This window comes from Ornithorhynchus anatinus, chromosome 3 (assembly GCF_004115215.2).
Source record: "Ornithorhynchus anatinus isolate Pmale09 chromosome 3, mOrnAna1.pri.v4, whole genome shotgun sequence".
NCBI classification, from domain to species: Eukaryota; Metazoa; Chordata; class Mammalia; order Monotremata; family Ornithorhynchidae; genus Ornithorhynchus; species Ornithorhynchus anatinus.
In genome coordinates this window covers 77,307,527-77,333,931 of record NC_041730.1, presented here as the reverse complement: position 1 = coordinate 77,333,931, position 26,405 = coordinate 77,307,527, and the positions used below count along the sequence as shown (strand labels likewise).

Below are 26,405 nucleotides of genomic sequence, written 5' to 3'. Positions count from 1 at the left end.
ACCTGTGCTCTAATCCCGGCCCCACCTCTTGTCTGCTGCAGGAATTTGGGCAAGTCACTGACTCAGTCATTAATCATACATCTAGAGCACTAACTCTGTGCGGAACACTGTCCTAAGTGCTTGGTGGAGTTCAACGTAACAGAGTTGGTAGACATGAACTTCTCTGGACCTCAGTTTCCTCAACTGTAAAATGGGGATTCACTACCCCTTCTACCTCCCCATTTGACTGGGAGCCCCATGTGGGACAGGGATTGTGACTGATCTGATTTTCATGCCTCCAGCCCAGTGCTTATTATGGTGATTGGCACATAGTAACCACTTACTAATTACCACAGGCATTAGTAGTAGTAGTAGTATTTGGCCTAGCCCTCAAGATAGCTGAAAAATAAAATGGGGCCAAGAAGTTGAAACTTTGATTGAGTTGGCTGTGGTAGGAGCCGAAAAGGTGCTGGGAATGGAATACGAACACTTTAGGGTGCATCGTAAGAGGCGGCTGTCATGTGAGAAGGATGTTGTGGTTTCAGCCTGGTTTGTGGGGGCACAACAAGGGTATGGCTGTTTCTAAGATAGTGCTTAGTTACTTTGCCTCTATGTGGTTAACAAGAAGCATGTAAAGACGCAGCAGCCCTTGCCTGGAAATAAAGGGTTTACTGCTCCTGCTTTGAGCACAATGTGTCACATGCCTACAACCTTTGGTTTACAAACCACCGGCTCCAGTTTTTCTTTCAAAATGTGTTTGTTTGACACAAATTTAAGAAATAATGTCATTCTCTCCTTAGATTAGCTGCCTCAAACACAAACAAAAATACCTAGGTTAGAGTGACCCGCTTGCTGATTTGTTTATAGTATGCCTCGTGACAGGGGTTTATACGTAGCATATTTACTTTCGTAAAGTAGCTTTGATTTTCCTCCTGATGTAAACGCTTGCCCAAATAGCATTAAACATGAAATGGCATCTCAGGGCCACCGACAATGAGTTCATGGGATTCGGTCAATTCATCAGCAGACTCGGTCAGTCGGTCAATCGTATTGATTGAACGCTTACCGGGTGCAGAGCACTGTACTAAGTGCTTGGGAGAGTACAGTACAACAATAAACAGACACATTACCTGCCCACAACAAGCTCACACTCTAGAAGGGTAAGAGAGGCGGTGCTCAGCTTCACTGAGCCTTTCTGGGATGGAGCACGAGAGGAGAACGGATGATTGCAACATATCTCGCTTAAATTACTGGCATCTGCCTCCTCACTGGCTCCAACCTCCCCCTCTCCAGTACAGACTTTACCTTTAGCTTGGATCATTTTCCCAAGACATTCTGCACATGTCTCTCCACTGCTCACAAACCTGCATTGGCTATTTATTCCTCTCTGAATCCTGCAGAGAAGCAGCAGAGCATTGGCTTTAGGGAACTCAATCATCTCTTTCAGCTCTCTTCTCCCACCAATCTTGCTGTTGGCACTGCTCTGGGACTCAGGAATCCTAGCTGAAGAATGCACGAGCAAATCAAAACAGAAGCAGCGTGGCCTACCGGATAGAGCAAGGGGCTGGGAGTCAGAAGGACCGAGTTCCAATCCTGACTCCACTTGTTTGCTGTGTCACCTTGGGCAAGACACTTCACTTCTCTGTGCCTCAGATACCTCATCCATAAAATGGGGATTAAGACTATGAGGCCCATGTGGGAGAGGGACCGTGCTGAACCTTATTACCTTGCATCTATCCCAGTGCTTAGTACACTTAGTACAATGCCCGAGAGGGCTTCTTTCCTGCAAGGTCCAGGATGTGGCCGAACCACGGCCGGAGTGGGAGGGGAGAGGGCGGCTTGGCTTCCCCAAGGTCTGGGATTTGGGTGAGAGGTGGCAGGGGACACTGCTGGGCTTGTTGGTCTTGTTTTTATGGTAGTTGTTAAGTGCTTACTAGGTCCCAGGTACTCTTGTAAGCACTGGGGTAGATACAAGCTAAGCAGGTTGGACACTGTCCATGTCCTACGTGAGGCTGACCACCTTAGTCTCCATTTTATAGATGAAGTAAATGAGGTCCAAAGAAGGGAAGTAATAATAACGATTATGGTATTTGTTAAATGCTTACTATGTGCCAAGAACTGTACTAACTGCTGGAGTAGATACAAGGTCATCAGGTTGCCCCACGTGGAGCTCACAGTCTTAATACCCGTTGTACAGATGAGGGAACTGAGGCATAGAGGAGTCAAGTGGCTTGCCCAACGTTACACAGCGGACAAGTGGCGGAGCTGGAATTAGAACACACAACTTCTGACTCCCAAGCCCATGCTCTTGTCACTAGGCTGTGCTGCTTCTCTGTGACTTGTGACTTGCAAAGTGACTTGTCCCTGGTCACACAGCAGACAAGTGGCGGAATTGGGAGTAGAGGCCAGGTCCTTCTAACTCCCAGGCCCATGCTCTATCCACTAGGCCATGCTGGGTCTCAGATGCGAGTGCTGCTCAAGCCTGCTTTTGCCCCTGCCTGCTTCTCAGACCCCATACTGCCCCATGTTTTCTGCAGGAGTCCAGCAGTGGGTGGAGCTTAGCCTGACCTTCCCTGGGTGCCCCTTTCCCTCCTGCTCCCCGGCTCTCAGCCCCATGGGGGGAGGAGGGGGACCCAGCTTCGACCCCCTGAGCTCTGGATCCCGGCTGAGGGGTGGCAGCGAACCCAGGGTGGTAGGTCCGAGGGTGCCCTACCGGGAGGAGCAGACTCTGATGTTGGCTACCTCTGACTGACCGTGGGGACAAAATGACTTCCAAGCAACCAGTGGAAATCCACGGTGGAGATGTGTTGGGGTGACTGTGTCTGGGAGAGAATATGCAAATTGCCAAAGCAATAAAGGCCCAGATCTGCAGGCAGCACATAGTCAGCCCCTGGATCTGCGGCCATACGCTGGGGTCTCCCAGCTAGGAGTGGGAAAAAAGGTGCTTGGAGATTGTAACAGGGTTAAGTCACCTTGGGTGAGTCACTTAACTTCTCAGTATCTCAGTTCCCTCATCCGTGAAATGTGATTTAAGACTGTGAGACCCTTGTGGATCATGGACTGTATACAACCCGATTATCCTGTATCTACCCCAACACTTAGTATAGTGTCTGAGACATAGTAAGCGATTAACAAAGCACAGTTATTATTATGAATTATTATTAGTGAGTTGCTATTTGGTTGTTTCTTACTCTACACTTCTCTGGGAAGAAGTAGCAGTCCCTGTGTTGAAAAGGCAACAAAATTGGAATTCCTTAGCTGAATGTGAAATATTATTGTAGTAACTTGCAATTCTCAATCTCTGTTGTAGGAATGGCTGGTTAGCTCAGCTGGTCAGACCGCACTGCTAATAATGCTAAGGTCGTGGGTTCGATCCCTGTACAAGCCACTTGTCTTTTCATATTAACATCTGTCTCCCCCTCTAGACTGTAAACTCATTATGGGCAGGGAATGTTTCTGCTAATACTGTTGTATTGTACTCTCCCAAGTGCTTAGAACAATGCTCTGCACATAGTAAGTTCTCAATTAATACCATTATTATCTTTCTTTCTCTACTGGGGCAAGATGAAGAGAAAATGAATTTTAATTATGGCAAATGGAATTTAATTTATGCCCAAAAGAATGAATTTGCTAATGATCGGTGGTTTTACATCAGGTTTGTTCTGACTCACCACTTTTGGGGGAAATGCCAGGAAAATAATGCTTTCTTCCCTATTGCTTTTTCCTTTTCAGATGAAAGAATAGGTTAATTAATGTTGGTATTTGTTAAGCGTTTACTATGTGCAGAGTACTGTACTAAGGGCTGGGATAGATACAGGGTAATCAGGTTGTTCCACATGAGGCTCACAGTCTTAATCCCCATTCTACAGATGAGGTAACTGAGGCACAGAGAAGTAAATAATAATAATAATAACGTTGGTATTTGTTAAGCACTTACTTTGTGTAGAGCACTGTTCTAAGAGCTGGGGTAGATACAGGGTAATCAGGTTGTCCCACGTGAGGCTCACAGTCTTAATCCCATTTTACAGATGAGGTAACTGAGGCACCGAGAAGTTAAGTGACTTGCTCACAGTCACACAGCTAAGTGGCAGAGCCGGGATTCGAACCCATGACCTCTGACTCCCAAGCCCGGGCTCTTTCCACTGAGCCATGCTGCTTCTCAAATAAATAAACTGATCAATCAATCATGTTTATTGAGTGCTTACTGTGTGCAGAGCACTATATTAAGCACTTGGGGGAGTACAATATAACAGAGCTGATAGACATGTTCTCTGCTCACAAAGGGCTTACTGTCTAGATGGACCAAACATACCAATTAAGATGGGACAGTTCTGGTTGCTGATGGCTACTCAAGGCCATTTTAGGAAAATGGACCAAATTTTTGGAATTAGGCCTGCTCTGACTAATTGGTCAGCCACTTTGCATTGGAATCTAGCTTCCCTCACTCATGCTAAGTGTTTAGTTTTCTGATCCCGGTTTACTAAGTACTCCACATGGAACGTGATCCCGTTATACCCCTTTAGGCCCCATAGGATCCTGGGACTTGTAGTTTGGTATCCCAAAATATCCTCTTCTCCATCCCCATCCCTGAGAGAGAAGACATGCAAACTTAGAATGACGCCCTGATGTGCCAGTTGAAATTACAGAAAAGGAGATGAGTTAGTTGGTAATAGAAGTCAAAGGATATGGGGTAATATAAATTTTTGGAATAATTTGCTATTTTCAACTTAATCTTTTGTCATTTGCCTATCTTATTTTCTTGCCGGCCCTTACTGACCTTTATGTTCTTCTTCAGCCTCCTCGCTGACCTCCCTGCCTCCTGTTGTCTCTGTTCCAGTCCAAGCTTCCCTCTGATGCACGGATCAGCTTTACAAAAATTATAGAACCGTGTCTCCCCACTCCTCGGGAGCTTACAGTGGTTGCCCATCCACCTCGGTATTGGTCAAGGACTCCTTACTACTGGTTTTGACCCTGCCCCCGCCTGCCTCGTTGATTCATTCATTCAATCATATGTATTGAGTGCCTCCTGTGTGCAAAACACTGTACTAAGTGCTTGGGAGAGTCCCGCTGATCTCCTGCTGCAGCCCACCCCACACGCTTCTCTCCTCTGGCACCAACTTGTTTGCTGGGGTACAATTTCATCTATCTCGCAGCTGACACCCTTTCCACATTTCTCCCTGCCCCCACACCCTGTCTGGACCTCCATGCCCCTCCCTATATGCCAGACCACTACTCTCCCCACCTTCAAAACATTACTAAAATCACATCTCCATCAAGAGGACTTCCCAGATTAAGTCCTCTTTTCCCCTATTCCCTTGCCCTTCTGAGACATTTATGCACTTGGATCTGTGACCTTTGGCTTTTGATGTTCACCCCACCCTCAACCCCACAGCACTTATGTACATATCTTTAAATTGTATGTTATGGATTATTTGTATTGGTGTCTGTCTCCTGCTTTAGACTACAAGTTCACTGTGGGCAGGGAGCATTTCTGCCAAGTCTGTTGATATGTAATCTCCCAAACACTCAGTACAGTGTTCTGCACATAATAAGCTCTCAGTAAATACCTCTGATAGACTGTTTGACCGATGACCATTTCTCCAACTCTTTGAATTTCATTAATTCACTCCCATTTATTTAGTACCTACTAAGTTCAGAACCCCGAACTTATTCAGTCGTATTTACTGAGCCCTTACTGTGTGCAAAGCATCGTACTAAGCTCTTGGCAGAGTACAATATAACAACAGACGACACATTCCTGCCCACGGTGGGCTCACAGTTCTAGAGATGAGCTGTGTGCAGAGCACTGTCTAGGGGTCAGTTTGTGTACAAGCCCCTGAGCTGAGTGTCCGTATTCAGAGCTCTGTCTAGAGGTCAACTGTGTATAAGCCATAGTACTGGGTGTCTGTGTGCAGAGTCCTCTCTGGAAGCCAACTTTGAACAAGCCATGGTACTAGCTGATCGTGTGCCAAGTACTGCTTGGAGTCCAGTCACTGGGTGTCTGTGCACATGGCCCTGTCTGGAGGTCAACGGTGAATAAGCCACGGTACTGGGTGTCGGGGGGCAGAGTGTTATTCTGTGCACCTAAGAGATCCAAGAAGAGTGTGCAATCCAACAGTACTTATTTCAAATCTGAATTCTGTTTTTTTAATGTGCTACTATCCCTCTCAACTTTATGAGATTGGTCTCCTACCCATCAGTTAGGGAACTGATGAAAATACCCAAGAGCGCTGGTCTGGATGATTCTGACCCTTTGTATCTTCACCAGTTGGTGGTGCCACCCAGGCCATAATTTATAGGTGGCTTGGATGATTTTTGACTGGGTCCATCCACGGTTAGGTTCGCACGACCAAGCACAATCATGAAAAGTCTGGGAACTCCCCAAGCTGAGGCGGAGTTGGAGGTATGGTTATTCATGCCAGGGAAGACATACACAGTATTTTCAGGAATATCAGTGCATGTGAAGTGATATGAGGCATATAAATCCACTCAGTGCTTTGCCTCTGTGCTAGGATTTGTGAGCCCACGTCCCAGTTATCAGTCCAGGCAACATTGACTCAAGGAAGTTATAGGTGGAGGTGGCAGCCGAGAACAAAGGTTGAGGGGAAGAGGATGTGAAATGGCTGGGAGTGGTGCCAGACATTCCAGATTCCCTCCTCCCCGGCCCCATTTGAGCAGCTCCAGTGATATTGCCGACGAGGGGAGGGATATAGACAGATGGCAGCCTTGCTCTATGACAGTGACCCCTGAAGAAGAAGTGTGAGCTAGTGGCCTGAGAGTCAGAAGGATTTGGGTTCTTATCCTGACTCTGCCAACTGCTTGCTGTGGCACCTTGGGCAAGTGACTTCTCTGTGCCTCAGTTTCCTCAACGGTAAAATGAGGATTCATCACCTCTTCTCCCGCCTACTTAGGCTGTGAGCCCCATGCAGGACAGGGATCGGTTCCAACCTAATTAGCGTGTTCTTACCCCAGTGCTTAGCACAGTGTTTGTCACATAATAAGAGCTTAACAAATACTATTAAACAAACAAAAATCTTGACCCTGGAGGGCAGTTCCAGCCAATGCAGAGACTGTGCCTTCTCCAGAAATCTAATGATAAGAAAGAGCCATCCCTCTTAATCCCACCTTCCCCACAAAATACCCTTCACATAGTCCAGGGAGTTGAATGAATAATCGAAATAGAAGATGATGAGAGTTATTCTTCTCAGGGTAAAGTCACTGAAAGGTCACTGAAAAGTTTACCCAATGCTGGAATCAAACAATGATGTTATAGAAAAATAAGGATAGAATTTGAGGAGAGTGAGTAGAGGTGTGGGTGGACTGAAACCCATCAAATTACCTAATCAGAGGGGAGGATGGTATTTACAAGGTTTTATAATGAAATTTCTTTTCCCTGTAGATGCTGTTAAACTAGGTATTTTCTCTTCCTTTGATTTTTTATTGGCCCTTAATTGAGAGAAACACAAGTTTAATTGGTGGCATTGTTTTATTAACCGGAAACATCAGCAGACATATGCACACCCACTCTAACATGTAAAGCAAGGAAATTAAGAATCAATTATACATTGTAAGTGAATGTCTTGGGTGTTCTACATTAGCATTTGAAGAAGGCTGTTTTCACTGGGCTACTGTAATCATTTCCACCAAAAGGAAATAAAAAGCTACATTGGGTGCGAGACTGTGAATTGTAGTACATCAGCTACAATTATACTACTATTGTAGATAGAATCTTAGTGCACATTCAAGATTGGTTTCTGTCTAGAAGTGTGTGTAAGTTATTGTGACTTCCTGAATCTATTTAAAGACAAGTTCAAAATCAAATTCATTTTATTTTAAAGCGGTCTGTTGTCATCTCCCTTTGAACTAAGTTACCTACAGGCCTTAAAGTATATAAATATCTCTTTTCTAAATGTTACATAAGCCACTGAAGTGTCGTGTTTCAGTTTAAAATAATGCCATCTATGACATTAGTATGAAACCTTCAGATGATTCATCTCCTCTGTTTACAAAATAGCTTCTCTATATTGCACTTCTTTTCTTCATTAATTCTTGAAGGTGGAGTTTTCCCCTTCACTTGCTTGAGTTTGTTCAACTCTCTGAAGGATTGCTTTAATATCCTATGAAAAAAGTTTAAAAGAAGTAAAATAGATACCATTTAGCAAATTCTTTAGAATAAAAACAAACATCCATTCTGGCACGTGACCCATCAGGAGACAATAGTTTTTCACAGAGATCTATAGTCGTATACTAATATGGAAACTTAACTTCCATACTATACTAACAGGAAATGTTTGTAGACTCCACGCTAAATGAAGTCCCTGTGTGCAACAAGATACACGTCATCGAAACACGGTTGGTCCGAGACGCGGCCTGACCTGGTGGAAAGAGCACGGGTCTAGAAATTAGAGGATGTGGGTTCTAATCCCAGCTCTGCCATTTGCCTTCTGTGTGAGCTTTGTCAGGTTACTTTAAATTCTCTGTGCCTCAGCTCTCTCATCTGTTAAAAGGGGACTCAATACTTGTTCTCCCTCCTACTTAGGCTGTGAGTCCCATATGGGATCTGATGATCTTGTATCTACCCAGTGCTTAGTACAGTGCTTGGCATAGAGTTAGCGCTAAACAAAAAGATCTTAACAAAAAGGATCTAACATACATTCCATCTAGGTAATACAGTTTCACAGTTTTCATACAGTTTTAAAAGCCATCTCCGCTATAAATTTCAGTTGTGCATGTTCCATTTTTCGAAGATTTATAAACATGTCAGAAAGTAAGGGTCATGCGTTTATTATATCACTTTCAGCTGAACTCCAAGAAGGAGTTTAAACTAGGCCTTTTTTCCCCCCAGAAACTGGAGTTATGAAAATACATTTCCAGTGCAATTAAATCATTTTGCATTCAGAGATCTCAATTAATTCATTATCAGTAGCAACCATTTCACATGATACCCAAGTTGCTGTTATCAGCAACTCTAAGAACTATTTAAACTAGTTCACTGCATTTCTCAGAGGACTAACACTTTGAAACATGCACAGATTAGGGCTTAATTTTTCTAAGCTTGTCTAAGGCTCCCTATTATTGTGTCTGCGATTATGGTAATCACTGGGTCTGATCCCAAGAAGCCCAACTTCCAAATAGCAGAAAAATAGGTTCATCAATATTAAGTCGATCGGTTTTCCAGTGGTCTGTATCACAACAAGGTAAATAGAACATAAGACTCCAGACTCTCAGTTTGAAGTCATAATTGCTAGCCCATTTCTCTTTCCCTCACATAAAAAAACCAAATCCATTTTACAAAAAAATTTCTATTGGCTCACAGATGAAAAGAAATAGAGAAGAAGTGTGACCTAGAGGAAAGAGCATGGGTCTGGAAATCAAAGGACCTGGACCTGGGCTCCACTACTTTTCTGCTGTTTGGGCTGGGATAAGCCAATTAACTTCTCTGTGCCTCAGTTTCTTCAACTGCATAGTGGGGATTAAGACTGAGTGCTATTGGGGACATGGACTTTGTCCAACTTGATTACCTTGTATCTATCCCCGTGCTTAGTACAGTGCCTGGAACGTAGTAATTGCTTAACAAATGCCATAAAAATTATAAATCTGCCTCTTCACAAACTAAGTGGTGTGGCAACATAGTAGCAATAGCTAGAGATCTCCAGGGTCGTTTCTGGGCAACAGAAATCTCTCCATGGGGTTAGGTTCTCTGAACCGATGAAAGCTGAATGAGGAAACTCTTCTGGCATCTCCCTTCTCTCTGTCACCACAAGTTCCCAGCAAAGTTCTCTGGAAAAGTCAAAGGACAAGCCACTGTTCAAGACAATCATCCAAGCGCTCAAAATTTCAGTGTGGTTATTTTTTATGCCCCATAGTGCCAAACAGTGAACGTGACCTCTGCAGTCTGGCAGATAGAGGTAACTGCAGGGAACATCAGCAAGATCTCTATGATATACTCTAGTCCCTGCAGGCTTGATACCAATTGTGGGCCAATTTTGCCTGCCACAGAAGTTCAGAGTAGCTGGAGTTCCTTTGTTTTGGGTTCACAGACAGTCCATCTTGCCTAATCCTTGCCCCACTACTAATGTCATAAAAGAAGACCCTGAAATCAGTCAGTTTCCTCCAGTAATCCTCAAGGCTGTAACAGAGAACCTGGAGAGAGTTTTTGACTTTGAAAACTACTAGAAAAGGAGCAATTCAAAGGATATATTGGAGCACGTACCATGATAGTAGAACACACCACCTTGCTGTACAGGACTAAGGGATGAGATGGCTCTTTTGGGGAAAAGATTTTTTTTTAATGGCATTCGTTAAGTGCTTACTATGTGCCAGGCACTATATTAAGAGCTAGGGGTAGATACAAGCTAATCAAGTTGGATACAGTCAAAGTCCCAGATGGGGCTCCCAGTCTTAATCCCTATTTTACAGATGAGAAAACTGAGGCAGAAGTAAAGTGACTTGCCCAAGTTGCCCATGTTAACGCTCTAGAGGGATTAGGAATCAGAAATGCAGATGATTTTGCACTTTACCGTAATACTATTTTTGAAGACTAAAGAGCAGCACCCAATTGCAGCAAGTATGGAACGACATTTGTTCCTGCCTCATTCTCTTCAACCATTCCTGTGGACCTAAACAGTGACACTTAAGCAGTGTCCACTTTGTAAGGTACATGAAAGAAAATTGTTGGTGTTGTAGGTTTTCATTGCCACTGATAGATGTCATGTTTTCCGTGAATAGCTCATTTAGGTGGCTTCCTGTTAAGGTACTTTGGTAGACATGTTTCTTTCAGGACACGGTCAAGGTGCTGTCAAAATTCCTTGTTCACTAACACAGATGATAAGAGTGTGGATTAACACTGAGAAGCAGTGTGGTCTAGTGAATAGACCATGGGCCTTTGGGTCAGAAGGATCTGGGTTCCAATTCCTGCTCCACCACTTGGCTGATACATGTCCCTGGCCAAGTCACTTAACTTCTCTGTGCCTCAATTGTATATATCTTCATTACCCTATTTATTTTGTTAATGAGATGTACATAACCTTGATTCTATTTATTTGGTATTATTTTAATGAGATGTTCTACCCCTTGATTCTATTTATTGCCATTGTTCTTGTCTGTCTGTCTCCCCCGATTAGACTGCAAACCCGTCAAAGGGCAGGGACTGTCTCTGTTACTGATTTGTACATTCCAAGCGCTTAGTACAGTGCTCTGCACAAAGCGCTCAATAAATACTATTGAATGAATCAATTACCTCATCTGTAAAATGGGGATTAAGAGACTGTGAGTCCCATGTGGGACAGGGACTATGTCCAATCTGATTAGATTATCAGCCCAGTGCTTAGTCCCAGTGCCTGGAACACGGTAAGCGCTTGACAAATTCCATTTTTTTTAAAAAAACACCTAACTGTCCTTAAGAACATAAGCCATATTCACCATTTTTAGGGAAATTCTAAGAGTGGACCATTTTGATCATTTGGACATCTTTGGGCAGAATGAATATTCTCTGGGGAGCTACAGCAGGGGCAGGGAGACTTTGAGACTCTCATGTCTCTTTAGGTTACGCTATGATTATGAAATCACTCTGTGTGTATTACTGTTTGGTGACATTTTCTCACTAGCATTTAATAGTGCTTAAACCATCAACCTCCTTGGGCATTATCTTAACCTCAACATAACACTTCTCTGTCTAGAGTTTGTGTTTGTGCCTTAAATGAGAAGTCTCAGGTACTTTTGGTCTCTGTTCAAAAACTCTTGCAGGGTTCTGGGGGACAGATTCACAGGCCGTATCGTATTATCTCTAGACCGTAAGCTCATTACGGACAGGGAACATGTCTGCTAATTCTGTTGTACTGTACTCTCTCAAGCATCTAGTTCAGAGCTCTGCACATAGTAAGTGCTCAGTAAATACCATTGATTGATTTAATCGAGTGAGGAGGATTTCCACCTAATCGATTCTTTGGCTTTCACTCTGATTAAGGGATCTAGGCAAAAAGATCAATATCAAGCACTATCCAGACAACATTTCATTCATTCATTCAATGGTATTTACTGAGTGCTTACTATGTGCAGAGCACTATACTAACCGCTTGGAATGTACAATTCGTCACCAGAGACAATCCCTGCCCAGTGACGGGATCACAGTCTAAACGGGGGAGACAGACAGCAAAGCAAAACAGAACAAAACAAGTAGTCTGGTGTCAATATCATCAAGATAAATAGAATCATATATATACATCATTAACAAAATAGAGTAATAAATAATATATACAAATATGCACAAGTGCTGTGGGGAGGGGAAGGGGGAAGAGCAGAGGGCAGGAGGGGGCAATGGGGGGGAGGAGTAGAGGGAAAGGGGGGCTCAGTCTGGGGAGGCCTCCTGGAGGAGGTGAGCTCTCAGTAGGGCTTTGAAGAGGAGAAGAGGATTAGTTTGGCAGAGGTGAGGAGGGAGGGCATTCCAGGACAGCGGTAGGACGAGGGCCAGGGGTCGACCGCGGGACAGGCGCGAACACGGGATGGTGAGGAGGTGAGCGGCAGTGGAGCGGCGTGTACGGGGTGGGCAGTAGAAAGAGAGAAGGGAGGTGAAGTAGGAGGGGGCCAGCTGATGGAGAGATTTGAAGCCAAGAGTGAGGAGTTTTTGTTTCGTGCGAAGGTTGATAGGCAGCCAATGGAGGTTTTTGAGGAGAGGAGTGTGACATGCCCAGAGCATTTCTGTAGGAAGATGATCCGGGCAGTGGAATGAAGAGTAGACTGCAGAGGGGAGAGACAGGAGGAAGGGAGATCGGAGAGGAGGGTGACACAATAATCCAGTCGGGATATTATGAGAGCTTGTACCAGCTTGTTCCCAGTGGAAGTCTGGGACGCCTGGAAGCCTTGAAACACTATTTGCCTTATATGACCCAGTTCTGGTCTCTCCATTTGCTGCCACCAGTGTGATCTTGACTCAAGTACTCAAGTCAGGCAGTATTGGGCAAGTATACTCCCTTCCTCCCAAAGACTACTTAGATGATTACAAAGGTTGATCACATGATTAAACATCCAGGGCTGCAATTCTGTTGACAGAGTAACTGCAAACAATTTCCCAGTGTACATAGGGCTAACTTGGGGTCACAAGACAATGCCCCTTATCAGAAGCAGAGTCCCTCCCAATATCCATCCCCTCCCCATCCCATGTTTAGTCTTCTTAAAAATGTTTTGATCAACTGTTATGGGTTCATTTGTGCACGTTGCATTTGCCACTATTTATAAAAGGCAAAGTCACAACATTTTAACCTTGAAAACCACACAGACTCTCTGCTTATCTACCGAAGATCTCAAAATAACATCACTGTGGTTAAAGTACATTTTAAATGTTTTTCTTTTTTTATAAACACGTGGATATTTGGAGAAAAGTTGATGTGTGGGTGGGTGGACGCTACTGTGCTATTTTATGACTCTTTCAGGGAATCTTTACCAGAAGAGACACGATATTAGCCTGGCGTTGTCACTGGAAGCAAATCTCACACTCAACAAGTGGAGAATGAACAATTCTTCCAAATGATCGTAAGCTTGATCACCACTCTGGATTTCACCTTTGGGTAAAACTGTCAACGCCACGATCGTTTTGGTTCTAATTTGGCCCAATCAGCAGATGGAGGCCAAAACTAATCTACTTGGTTATGAGGCCAGTGACTGAAAACAGAGGTAGAGAAGGAGAGGCTCCTGCAGTCTGAATAGCTAATGAGGCAATCTGGAAGTTCTGTGAATATTCCTAAATTAGGTATAAAAGATTAGGCTTTCTACAAAAGTGGCTGAAATTGGAAATGGAAGGAAAATGAAACGAAGGACATGATGCCGGTCTAAACCAGTTAAATCAATAATTGTGGGAAATTCCTAATTACAAGCTGTCCTTAGTGACTTCAGAATTGCCAGTATTGTAATTAGAATTTATTGGAAGGAATAAGTTGAAACATGCAGAATTGGAAGATAGCGATATCACATTTGTATGTAGAAAACCTGGTGAAATCATATTGAATTAGCTATTTCTATAGGCATCAGTGCTTAGTATACTGCCTATTCCTAGTATATTGGTGATCGATTTTAATTGTTGTTAATAAAGATAATGAAAGTCATGACTATGCCAGGAACAATTACTGAGTTTCAGAAATTCGTAATTTGGCACAAACTGTGAGGAACAGCATGGCCTAGTGGAAAGAGCACAAGCTTGTGAGTCAGAGGATCGGGGTTCTAATCCCTGTTCTGCCACTTGTCTGTTAGTGTCACCTTGGGCAAGTCACTTTGCTTCTCTGTCCCTCAGTAAAATGGAGATTAAGTCCTACTCCTTCTAACCTAGTCCTATGTGTGTCAGAGACTGTGTCTGACCTGATTTGAATCTACCCCAATGCTTAGCACAGTGATCGACACATAGTAAGCACTTAACCGATACCATTAAAAAAATTGATTCCAGGCATAAAGAAGATGATAACAAAAATGTAATAGTTCCATAAAGTGCTGGGAAATGCTAACAGCAGGTAGAGTAATTTAGCAAGGAATAAATAATTAAAGGCACAGATGAATCAGGGAGACTGCTTAATGGAGAGACATGGACACAAACTGCTTTGAGAAGCAATTGCTCTATTTGAAAAACCAAAGAACTATCTTTGTACATGGGATATGGGGACAGATGTACACTTGGACAGAAACACTTGGACAGGACAGAGAAGCAGCGTGGCTCAGTAGAGAAGCAGCGTGGCTCAGTGGAAACAGCACGGGCTTTGGGGTCAGAGGTCATGGGTTCGAATCCCAGCTTTGCCACTTGTCAGCTGTGTGACTGTGGGCAAGTCACTTAACTTCTCGGTGCCTCAGTTCCCTCATCTGGAAAATGGGGATTAACTGTGAGCCCCACGTGGGACAACCTGATTACCTTGTATCTACCCCAGTGCTTAGAACAATGCTTGGCACATAGTAAGCGCTTAACAAATACCAACATTATTAAACATAGATTGAAGTTCATTTGATGGTAAACAACTGGGAGGATTATGTCTTTTTAATCAATTAGTTCAATCAATGGTATTCATCACACACTTGTACTCTCCTAAGTATGCAGTACTGTGCTCTGCACAAAGTAGGTATCCAATACAGTACTCTACACAGAGTAGAAGTTCAAAAAAATTTTAAATAGGAACAAAAAATTAGAGAATTTGTTTAGGAAAATGACTCTCTACTAATGGGGTACATTTAGCTTTGGCTTCAGACCTAACATTGAAAAAAAATAAAGAGATTAAGACTCCCAAAGTACCAATTGGTTTTCCCTGTACTTCGAGGAGAGCCATGACAGGTGAGAAATGAGCTCCATAACTGATCTTTTTACAGTAAGATATAAAAAAGACAAAAGACAACAAACAAATCAGCTCGAACTCTCTGTTCACTTGCATTTTGAACTTCAGTACCATAACTAAGACCTAGAGAGATTTAAGGCCAAAGATGTTTCTTGAGAAGGTATTTCAAGGTTGGTGTTGGAGGGAGGCCTCCAACCCCCAGCCTCGCTTGTTTGCTTCTGGCTCGAGGCATCTGAGGAGTATGACCTTGGCCAAGTCACTTCTTTGAGCCTCAGTTCCCTCATCTGTAAAACGGGGATTAAGAATGTGAGCCCCAAGTGGGGCTGATTAACTTGTATCTACCCCAGTGCTTAGAACAGTGCCTGACACATAGTAAGTGCTGAGCAAGTATGATTATTGTTATTATTATCATCCAGAACATCCTGGTCCCATTTGACCAATTCCATGGAAGTGATGAGTTCCTAAAGAGTCTATGCCAATTTACAGAAAAGATGCCTTAGATGGAGCTGGGTTTTATCACTGAGCCCACTCCGATGAACACCTGTTATCTTGCATCTAGCTCAGGGCTTAAGAACTCTCCTTAACACATAGTAAGTGCTTCAGGAAGACAAGAATGATTATTAATGCACTCATTAGCTTATGCAAGTAAGAAATTGCTACTGACAATACACCTGGGAAATCAGCCAACAAACCTAAGCATAAAAGGAAAAAAACAAAGCACGGTAGAGAAAGGGGTGTACTTCTCTTATTAAAACATTACATTGTTTTTTACCAACCTAAGTATAAAAGGAAAAAAAGAAAGCACTGTAGAGAAAAAGGTGTACTTTTCTTATTAAAACATTACATTGTTTTTTGAATCAATCAATCCATCAGTCAGGTTTACTGAGCCCCCTATTATTGTAGAATAGTTTACAAAATGCTTGGGAGAGTACAACACAAGCAAATGACATGTCCTCAAGGAGTTTACAATCTAATGGAGGAGTTAGGCAGGCGAAAGTTATTTTGAAATGATGGTAGCAGGAGAAAGCACAAAAATACATTTGGTAGTAGCAAAAATATGATAGATGAATTTGATGACAAAATAGTGAAAATGAGCAGTGTTATCTATCTATAAGTTGACATAATTATAATAATGACAATAAAATATCAATGAATTCATTCATTCAATCATTTATTGAGTGCTGTGTGCAAAACACTGTACTGAGTGCTTGGGAGAGTACAGTATATCAATAAGCTCACCTCCTACAGGAGAACATACCAGACTGAGCCCCCCTTTTCCTCTGCTCCTCCTTCCTTCCCCATCCCCCAATCCCTCCCTCTGCTCTACTCCCCTCCCTGCCCCACAGCACTTGTGACTATATACACATTTATTATTCTATTTATTTTATTAATGATGTGTATATATCTATAATTCTATTTATATTGATGCTATTGACACCTACTTGTTTTGTTTCATTGTCTGTCTCCCCCATTCTAGACTGTGAGCCCGTTGTTGGATAGGGATTGTCTCTATCTGTTACCAAATTGTACTTTCCAACTGTTCAGTGCAGTGCTCTGCACACAGGAAGCGCTCAATAAATACGATTGAATGAATGAATGAATGAATAAATAAACAAACAAACAGACACATTCCCTGCCCAAAGAGAGCTTAGTTCTGAAGATGGATGTAATGGGATAAGGGCTGAATGCTTGTAGAGGAAACTTGCCTGGAAGAAGCACTTCCAGAAGGATTCTGAAGCTGGGCAGAGTTGTGGTCTTGTGAAATGGAAGGGAGAGGGAGTTTGAGGAAGTGGAAATGGTGTGAGGGATTGGAGCCGGGAGAGTCCAGATCAAGGAGCAAGGTAAAGTTTCAAGGTGAGTTTGGGTGTCACAAAGAATGCGAGGAGGGGTTGAAGAGAGCCAGTCTGTAAGAAAGAGAAACTCTTACCCCCCTCACAGAGTCTGTAATGTCCTTGTGGACAGGTTAAACGTCTACCTATTCTATCGTACTTTCCCGATTCACTCATTTCTTTCAGTTGTATTTTTTGAGCGCTTACTATGTGCAGAGGACTGTACTAAGCACTTGGGAGAGTACAAAATAACAATAAACTGAGGCATTCCCTGCCCATAATGAGCAGTCTCGAGGGAGAGACAGACATTAATACAAATAAAGTACAGATATGGACATAAGTGCTGTGGGGCTGGGAGGGGGGATGAATGAAGGGAGCAAGTCAGGGAGATTTGATTGATTTTCTGTTTACAAGAGTATGAAATACTTTTAAAAAAATGTAGCTTATTTTACACAATTTATTCAGTGACCTAGATAAGCAGATTGAGAGCATTCTTTCCCATTGAATTTACACCTGGGAAGAGTATGGAGACTTTCTATATTCTGAAAGTGGTTTACTGATAATACTTACAGGAAGTTTATATTTCTGAGTGCTAGAAATCAAGTCGTGAATGAAAGGATGCTTCAAAAGAACTGCAGCTGAGATTGGTTCCAGGTTGTCAGCGCCTAATTCCTTGTACACTTTGGTGAAGCGCTTCATGAAAAGAATATAAGATCAATTAATTTGGGGAAGAAATGCAAAAAACCCCCAAGAAAAGGCACATTTTAGAATGGTATGTTTTTATATAATGAATTTGCCTTATATCATACACTCTAATCAAAGTTTAAAGATGTTCCAAAAAAACTGTTCGCAATGCTATACTTAACCATGACCTTTTATGTCTTGGTTTGTAATTTAAGGATTTATAAAAAATTAACCTACCTCCTCATAACTGTCCTCTGCTTTTTGCAGATCACTAAATCTGTGGTTGTCTTTCACTTCATTTCCTCCATGTTGGAACACTATTAGTAAGGTGGCAATGGAAATTTTCACCTCATTGGCGCCTTCTGGAATTTCTTCTGTTTCAGAATAATCCTCATTTGTCAACTGATCCATGGAGGAAAGAGTCTGGGAAAGAACATTAATAGAACAGTGTTTCAGTTCTGCATTAAACAATCTAAAATTTAGGTTTCCAAGCAGTACATGTATATTTAAGAAGGCCCAGGGACACAGAAATTCCAATCTTATGCAATGAGAGGATTTTTGTGCAAGAGCAATCATAGTATACACCCCATATGGATAAGCAATTGAGGTGTACTACAAACTGTGCTGTAGTCAAAACCACAGCTTTCAAAACACTGGACACTACAGATTTTTTCTGCTTGTGGTTCTCCTTTAGATTGTAACTGATAAATGCTAATTTTATAGAGTTTCTTAGAAGTTTTTACCCTCACTATATAGTATCTCTATATTACAATGTGTCTTCATATGTGGAATAACAATATACACACTTGGAGAGACCAAAATCAATATATTTGGGGAGCAAACTAGGATTAAAGCTGTTCCATAGCTGCCCTTAGGCAAATAATCATGTCAATACAGTCCACTCTTGTAAATGGGAATTATTTCCAGCCAACCTGCAGAACTCTTTCACAAGTTGGTGAGTGTGAAATTTTCACTAAATGTGAGGTGCTAGAGGAATAACTGAGCAGATTTGTCCTGGAGGCAGAAGGAAATGAGAGTGTGTATAGCAGGAGAGCTAATGAATGAATCAGTGGTAATTATTGAACACTTATTGTGTGCAGAGCATGTACTAAGATCTTGGGAGAGTATTCATTCAATTCATTCATTCAATAGTATTTATTGAGCGCTTACTATGTGCAGAGCACTGTACTAAGCGCTTGGAATGAACAAGTCGGCAACAGATACAGTCCCTGCCGTTTGACGGGCTTACAGTCTAATACAATACAACCACATGGCATAGTGGATAGAGCATGGGCCTGGAAGTCAGGAGGTCATGAGTTCTGATCCCTGCTCTGCCATTTGTCTGCTGTGTGGCCCTGGGAAGGTTATTTAACTTCTCTGTGCCTCAGTTACCTCATCTATAAAATGGGGATTAAAACTGTGACAGGGACTGTGTTCAACACAATTTGCTTGTATCCATCCCAGTGCTTAGTACGGGGTTAACACAACAAATACCATTATAATTATTATTATTACTATTATTAACTACAGAGTTGGCAGTCCTGTTCCTTGCTCACAATGAGCTTACAGTCTAGAGAGCTAACGAGACAGATTTGGGGTGAGAGTGGAGGAGGTTCCTAGGAGAGTGAGTGTGTAGTGAGATGACCAAGGCCCCTAAGTATTCCTGTTGTAGCTCTAGGCAGTCAAGAGGTTTGAAATAATAATAATAATGTTGGTATTTGTTAAGCACTTACTATGTGCAGAGCACTGTTCTAAGCGCTGGGGGAGATACAGGGTAATCAGGTTGTCCCACGTGAGGCTCACAGTTAATCCCCATTTTACAGATGAGGTAACTGAGAATTAAGTGACTTGCCCACAGTCACACGGCTGACAAGTGGCAGAGCCGGGAGTCAAACCCATGACCTCTGACTCTGAAGCCCAGGCTCTTTCCACTGAGCCGCTTAGGGAGGAGTGGGGGAGGGAGGGCTGCCAGCCTCCTTGCCCTTGAGCAGTGCAGTCAGTCAGTCAATCAATCAATCAGTCGTATTTATTGAGTGCTTATTGTGGGCAGTGGGTTTAAGGGATTCAGAAGTTCCACAGTTAGGCAGGATGATAGCTGTTTTTGAAATTTTTGTCCGGTGTCTGGCAGCCTTAAGGTGGGACCCGTTAAGGTGCTCACTTCTCGCAAGGTTGTATTCCAGGTACTGCGCTAAGCACTGGGAGAGATACAAGATTCATTCATTCAATAGTATTTATTGAGCGCTTACTATGTGCAGAGCATTGTACTAAGCGCTTGGAATGTACAATTCGGCAACGGATAGAGACCATCCCTGCCCAATGATGGGCTCACAGTCTAATCGGGAGAGACAGACGGCAGAGCAAAACAGAACGAAACGAAAACAAGACAACATTATTACGATAACTAATTCAAGGGGGTGTACACCTCCTTAACAAAATAAATAGGGTAATAAATAATATATACAGTGTTGAGAGGGGGCTCAGCTGAGGGGAGGTGAAGGGGAAAGGGGGAGGAGCCGATCAGTCACCGTGCCTGTCCACATGGGGTTCACAGTTGAAGAGGCAGGGAGATCAGATGTTTTTATCTTCATTTTACATCACTTTAAAATCACTGTTACCTTACCTCCCTGATCTCTGACTACAACCCAACCTGCAAACTTTGCGCTTCTAATGCCAACCTACTCACTCTTCCTCGATCTCATCTATCTCACCGCCGTCCTCTCTCTCACGTCCTGCCTCTGGCCTGGAAAGCCCTGCCTGTTCATATCTGACAGATGATCACTCTCCTCACCTTCAAAGCCTTATTGAAGGCACATCTCTTCCAAGAGACCTTCCCTGACTAGGCCCTCGTTTCCTCTTCCTTAACCCCTTTCTGCATCACCTTTGTACTTGAATTTGCACCTTAAGCCCCACAGCACTTAAGTATATATCCATAGTTTATTGATTTATATTAATCTCTCTCTCCTCTCTCTACACTGTAATCTTGAGGTGGGAAGGCAATGTGTCTACCAGTATTGTTGTAGTGTACTCTCCCAAGCTCTCAGTACAATGCTCTGCACACTTTGAGTGCTCAATAAATAATGACTGATTAATTGATGTTTACAGATGAGGACACTGAAACTCAGAGAAGATAAGTGATTTGCCCAAGGTCACACAGCAGGCAAGTGGTGAACCAAGCACTCGAACCCAGGTCTACTGGTTGCCAGCCTTGTGTTCTTTCTAGGGTAAAAAACCCAAGCAAAATTTGGGAAGCAGCATGGCTTAGAGGAATAAGCACGGGCTTGGGAGTCAGAGCACACGGGTTCTAATCCCAGCTCTGCCACTTGATTGCTGTGTGACCTTGGGCAAGTCACTTAACTTCTCTGTGCCTCAGTTACCTCATCTGTAAAATAGGGATTAAAACTGTGAGCCCCACGTGGGGCAACCTGATTACCTCGTGTCCACCCCAGCGCTTAGAACAGTACTCGGCACATAGTAAGCGGTTAATAAATACCATTATCATTATTATTGTGTTTGGAGTCATAATAATAATAATAATAATTTTGGTATTTGTTAAGTGCTTACTATGTGTCAAGCACTGTTCTAAGCGCTTGGGGTAGATACGAGATATCAGGTTGTCCCATGGGAGCTCACAGTCCCCATTTTACAGAGGAGCTAACTGAGGCACAGAGAAGTTAAGTGGATTGCCCAAGGTCACCCAGCAGACAAGTGGCAGAGCCAGGATTAGAACCCACGTCCTCTGACTTCCAAGCCCGTGCTCTTTCCACTAAACCACGCTGCTTGTCTGAGTCATGCACATCAGATTCCAGTGCAGCTGGGTGATGCATTTCCAGTGAGACCAAGTTAGAGAAGAAAAGAGCTGAGGCTGGGTGAAATGCATGAAAGACTGACGATGAATTAAAAACAGCCAGAACTTGTAAAGACATTGGAGTGTGTGTGATGGAGGTTTGTGTGCCATAAAAGGTCAGCCTCAGTCTGGCATAGATCTTCAGGAGATAGTGATTTTCAAAAGTCAGAATGTCAGAAAGCAAGCACCTTGAACTAAAGTGTGAAGAGAATCTAATGCTTCAGCAAAAATAGTAACCAGAAATGAGTTCAGCAGTAAGTACTCAGAGTAACAGTCACCAAAACTGTTGAATGCGAATATAATGCACAGTTTCGGGCTTTATCGCAAGAGTCTAAAACAGCTTCTGAAGATAAGCCAACAAACTTTACTAGTCTTACTGATCAAAACAGAGCAGAAAAACATTTCTAAAACTGCCTGAATCCTGGCAACGTGCTACACACTTAAACATCACAGATGCAGATATGGCCGGCACTACTCAACATAACTCTTTTCCGAATTCCATTTGTCTAGACGTTCTCCTAATTCCTGGTGTTTTGACTCCCAGGCTTTTCCATTTTTAAAGAGGGAAGAGGAAAGGTGGTCACAGCAAATACATTTTGAAGCGCATAAAAACGACATTATGGAGGAGCTTCATAGAAGGGTTGTATCCTCCCCTGGGAGCCCTCTGCGGTCCGTTGGGATACCGCTCCGGTCCTACCCTCCCAACAACCCCTGCCATCCTAGGGTGGAGTGGGTGGGTCAAGCGGACCAAGTGGTGACCCCTACCAGGTGGGCCCTCACCTGGGCCCTAACCCTGGGTGCGAGAGAGAGTAAGCAAGAGCACTCCTAGGTTGTCCCAGGCAACTGGACTACTGGGCTGGGTGTCCTTTACCTCTTCACCTTCAAGCTGAACAGACCATCTGTAGATAGTTTTCATTTAAAGAGGCAGTGTGGTCTAGTGGAAAGAGCTTGGACCTGGGTTCCAATCGGAGCAGTAGCGTGGTGTAGTGGACAGAGCACGGGAGTCCGAAGGTCATGGATTCTAATCCCGGCTCTACCACCTGTCTGCTGTGTGGCCTTGGGCAAGTCACTTCACTTCTCTGTGTCTCAGTTACCTCATCTGTAAAATAGGGATTGAGACTGTGAATCCCTCATGGGACCAGGACTGTGTCCAACCTAATTTGCTTATATAATAATAGTAATGCTGGTATTTGTTAAGCGCTTTCTATGTGCCAAGCACTCTTCTAAGCACTGGGGTAGATACAAGGTAATCAGGTTGTCCCACGTGGGGCTCACAGTCGTAATCCTGCTTTACAGATGAGGTAACTGAGGCCCAGAGAAGTGAAGTCACTTGCCCAAAGTCACACAGCTGACAAGTGGCAGAGCCAGGATTAGAACCCGTGACTTCTGACTCCCAAGCCGGTGCTTTCCACTAAGCCACACTGCTTCTCTGTATCCACCCCAGAGCTTAGTAGAGTGTCTGGAATATAGTAAATGCTTAAGAAATACCATTATTGTTATTATTATTATTATTAATCTAGGCTCTACCACTTACCTCCTGGGTGATCCTGGGCAAGTCCCTTAACTTCTCTGTGCCTCAGTTCCCTCATCTGCAAAAATGGGGAGCTCAGACTGTGAGCTCCATGTGCCTCCTGATTATCTTATATCTCTCCAGCTGTTAATGAAGTGCTCGACATGTAGTGAGCGCTTACCAAATACCACGGTTTTTTAAACCCACTGAAATTTCTTTCTCCTCACTCACTTTTTTGAGAACGAGGTCAGCTCCCATCTAGGGATCCTGAGCCCACCCTCTCCTCCCCCGGATGGCAGGTACTGTGGGCCCTCTGCTTCACTCATCAGGAATGAAATGACCAGTGCTTTTTAGAAGTCACATGAAGGCTTAGATGGCACATGAATTGAAAGAGCAGTTATTTAATATTTGTTTCATTTAAGTTAATCAATAAGACAGAGAATGTAAGTCCAGTTGTTGATAACAGTCGATGGTAGAATCAGTAAGGACTGCAATAGGAGAGTACAGAATACAAATCTGTGGGAGCTCTTGAGGGTATGTGTCTGTTTATTTTTTGTATTGTGCTCTCCCAAGCACTTTATACAATGCTCTTTACATAGTAAACATTCAATAAATGGAATGAATGAATGAATGGAGGAAAAAATGAAAATCAAAAGTGTGAACTGAGGCTTTGGCAGACAATGTGCATATAATTGTTATTTGGTAGCAGACTTTATGGATGTTGTTTATGTTTACTGTTATATTGTTCTCTCTCAAGCCCTTAATACAGTGCTCTGCACACAGAGCTCAGTACATGTATTTGAAGGAAGGAAGGAAGGAATGGATATCCAAACCAAGGCTGTGAGATGCTGAAATGCAGTTCGAATGGAACAAAACAAGGCTCGCTTGATTCTAATTGCAAGCACACTTAGATGTTCTCCTGGGCAATGTGGGCTCCATTCAAATCAGGCAGACTTGGAGGGGCTCACATTCCTAGAGTAAACTATGAGACCCCTCATACTTGCCAATACTAGATGGAGCCTATTTAGTTCCTTCTAGTAAGAATAATGAGAGATGGCTCTGATGATCAGACCTCAAAATTGCAGCAGAATTGCCTTTCCATTTTAAATAATGGCTGTTCTAATGCAAAGATATCTGCATAAGCTCTGCCTTGTTTCATTAAAAAGCACTACTGGGCCTACTTGTTCCATGGAATAGCAGACATGATTTTTCAAAAGGTAAATGACAGATGTTTTTGGTGCTCCACTAAAGCTCATACCGTGTATTTTTCAGAAATTGAAGGACTCTCTTCTTTCTTTCGAAAGATGTGCGTTCCAGTAGCAATACTCAGGGCTCTATAGACACCTTCTGTTGCATCAGGGTGACATGCGAAATAAAGAAGCATCTGCATATAGTCCAATTTGGGGGGGATTTTTTGGGTATTGGCAAGGAGAGTAAAGAAAAACTGTAAAAGAAAAAGAACCTCCATTAGTCCTTCCCAAAGTCCACACATCAAAGGCCACACATCTATACTGAACATGTATCAAACTGAGCATACCAATGAATTGAAAGGAATGATAACTTGGAACTTCTTGAAGACTAGCAGGAGAATGAAAGCAAGGAAGGCAAGACTTGCTTGCTTGCAACAGAACGACATCAGAAAAAATGGCTCTCCCTGCAAACTCTCATACAGGCAACTTTCATAATAAAGTCTCTGCAGGGAGGCTTTTCACCAGAAAGACAGCCATCAGATGGTTTGGGAAAAGAAAGGCACATGGAGCTGTACGTAATAAGGTGGAAAGCAGGGTTTAGCATCACATCTCGGGAGTGAATGGGCATTTGGGAGTCATAGAGGGAAGTAGGCTGCAACTGTCAAAATTAGAGGATGTGAAAGCCTGAATGAGGATGTTGGTAGGGGTGGCCTATTTTTCATTTTTATTGTTCCGCAGTGACCTACTCTCTGGGAAGATGAACTCTGATTTCGGCCCCTGGGAGAGCTGCAGCTTGAAGGGGGGCAGGCAAGACGAGCGGGTCAGTGGTGAGGCTTTTGCTGAGTGGTGGAGGGGCCCCTTGCGAGGGAGAAGGAACGCTCTGTAGATCACCTGAATCAGTGGCCAGCGGCTCATCATCCTCCCCAACCCAGTTCTCTCAAATCGTTTGGGTTTCTTAGGCCCAACGTGACCTCTGACCTCTGTCTTCCTTCCCCCACAGCAGTTGTTGGTTGTTTCACAATCAGTTGATCAGTGGCATTTATTGAGTCCTTACTCCTTACTTCTCCCCTCTAGACTGTAAGCTCTTTGTGGGCAGGGACAGTGTTGCTCATTGATGTGTTGTACTCTCTCAAGCACTTAGCACAGTGCTCTGTAGATGCTCAGTAAATACGACTGGTTGACTTGCCCAGCATGTTATTAGACTCTTTGGAGCGTGCATTGGAGTTAGCAGGCACTATTATTCATTCATTCGTATCTATTGAGCGCTTACTGTGTACAAAGCACTGTATGAAGTGCCCTGCCTTGCTTACTTGTTAAGTAAGTGCTTAACAAATACCATAATCATTATTATTACTGGTTTTGCTGATGGATTTTGGGGCTATTTCTGCCCAAATCCTTTGGGTTCACTCTTTGTGGCAGCAGACTCTGGAAATTTTCTTACGGTATTTGTTAAATGCTTGCTATGTGCCAGGCACTGTACTAAATGTTGGGGTAGTCACAGGGTTGGACATAGTCCATGTCCCACGTGGGGACTCACATTCTTAATCCCCATGTGGGACATGGTCCGTACTTTGTTCGGTGCCTGGCATATAGTAAGCACTTAATCCCCATTTTACAGATGAGGTAACTGAGACACAGAGAAGTGAAGTGACTTGCCCAAGGTCACAGAGCAGACAAGTGGCAGAGTCATAACTAGGACCTAGGTCCTTCCAACTCCCAGGCCCATGATCTATCCACTAGGCTATAGCCCTGAGCTGCACCCATATACAAAGACCCCCAAGGAGAGGGCACCCTGTGGGCACCCTGAACGCCTGAAACACCATATCGTATGGTAGATAAACTTAACCTGAACCCACAGGTTCACGAGTAATTGGACCAGTTTGGTCTCGATCGGAAGAATTTAATCAGGCAACAGTAATCTTGTCCTTGCCGGCTCTCAGTTGAGAACCACAGGTGGTAACCTTGCTGAATTCCAATGTTCCCTTCTCTCTCTCCCCCTCACTTCAGACAGTGGCCAACGTGGTGATGGAAAGGTGGCAGAAAAGTCCAGTTGCATAATTCTTTCAT

The 26,405-nt window shown here is 43.3% G+C and overlaps 1 protein-coding gene across 3 annotated transcripts in view; it reads right to left on the bottom strand.

Annotated features, from left to right (window-relative positions):
• Window positions 1-7,446: 7,446 nt before the first annotated feature.
• Window positions 7,447-26,405, bottom strand: part of SPEF2 (sperm flagellar 2) — a 171,695-nt gene continuing 152,736 nt past the window's right edge. For 2 of the 3 annotated variants that reach the window (XM_029060865.2, XM_029060869.2), the window contains 4 exons: window positions 24,407-24,592; window positions 18,032-18,217; window positions 17,681-17,803; window positions 9,507-9,759 (listed from right to left, as the gene is read on the bottom strand). In XM_029060865.2, the coding sequence (XP_028916698.1) occupies window positions 9,622-9,759; window positions 17,681-17,803; window positions 18,032-18,217; window positions 24,407-24,592 (633 nt within the window). In that variant the 3' untranslated portion in view covers window positions 9,507-9,621. Of the gene's footprint in view, window positions 8,097-9,506; window positions 9,760-17,680; window positions 17,804-18,031; window positions 18,218-24,406; window positions 24,593-26,405 lie in introns of those variants that run through there. The other variant, XM_029060866.2, reaches the window with a different exon arrangement.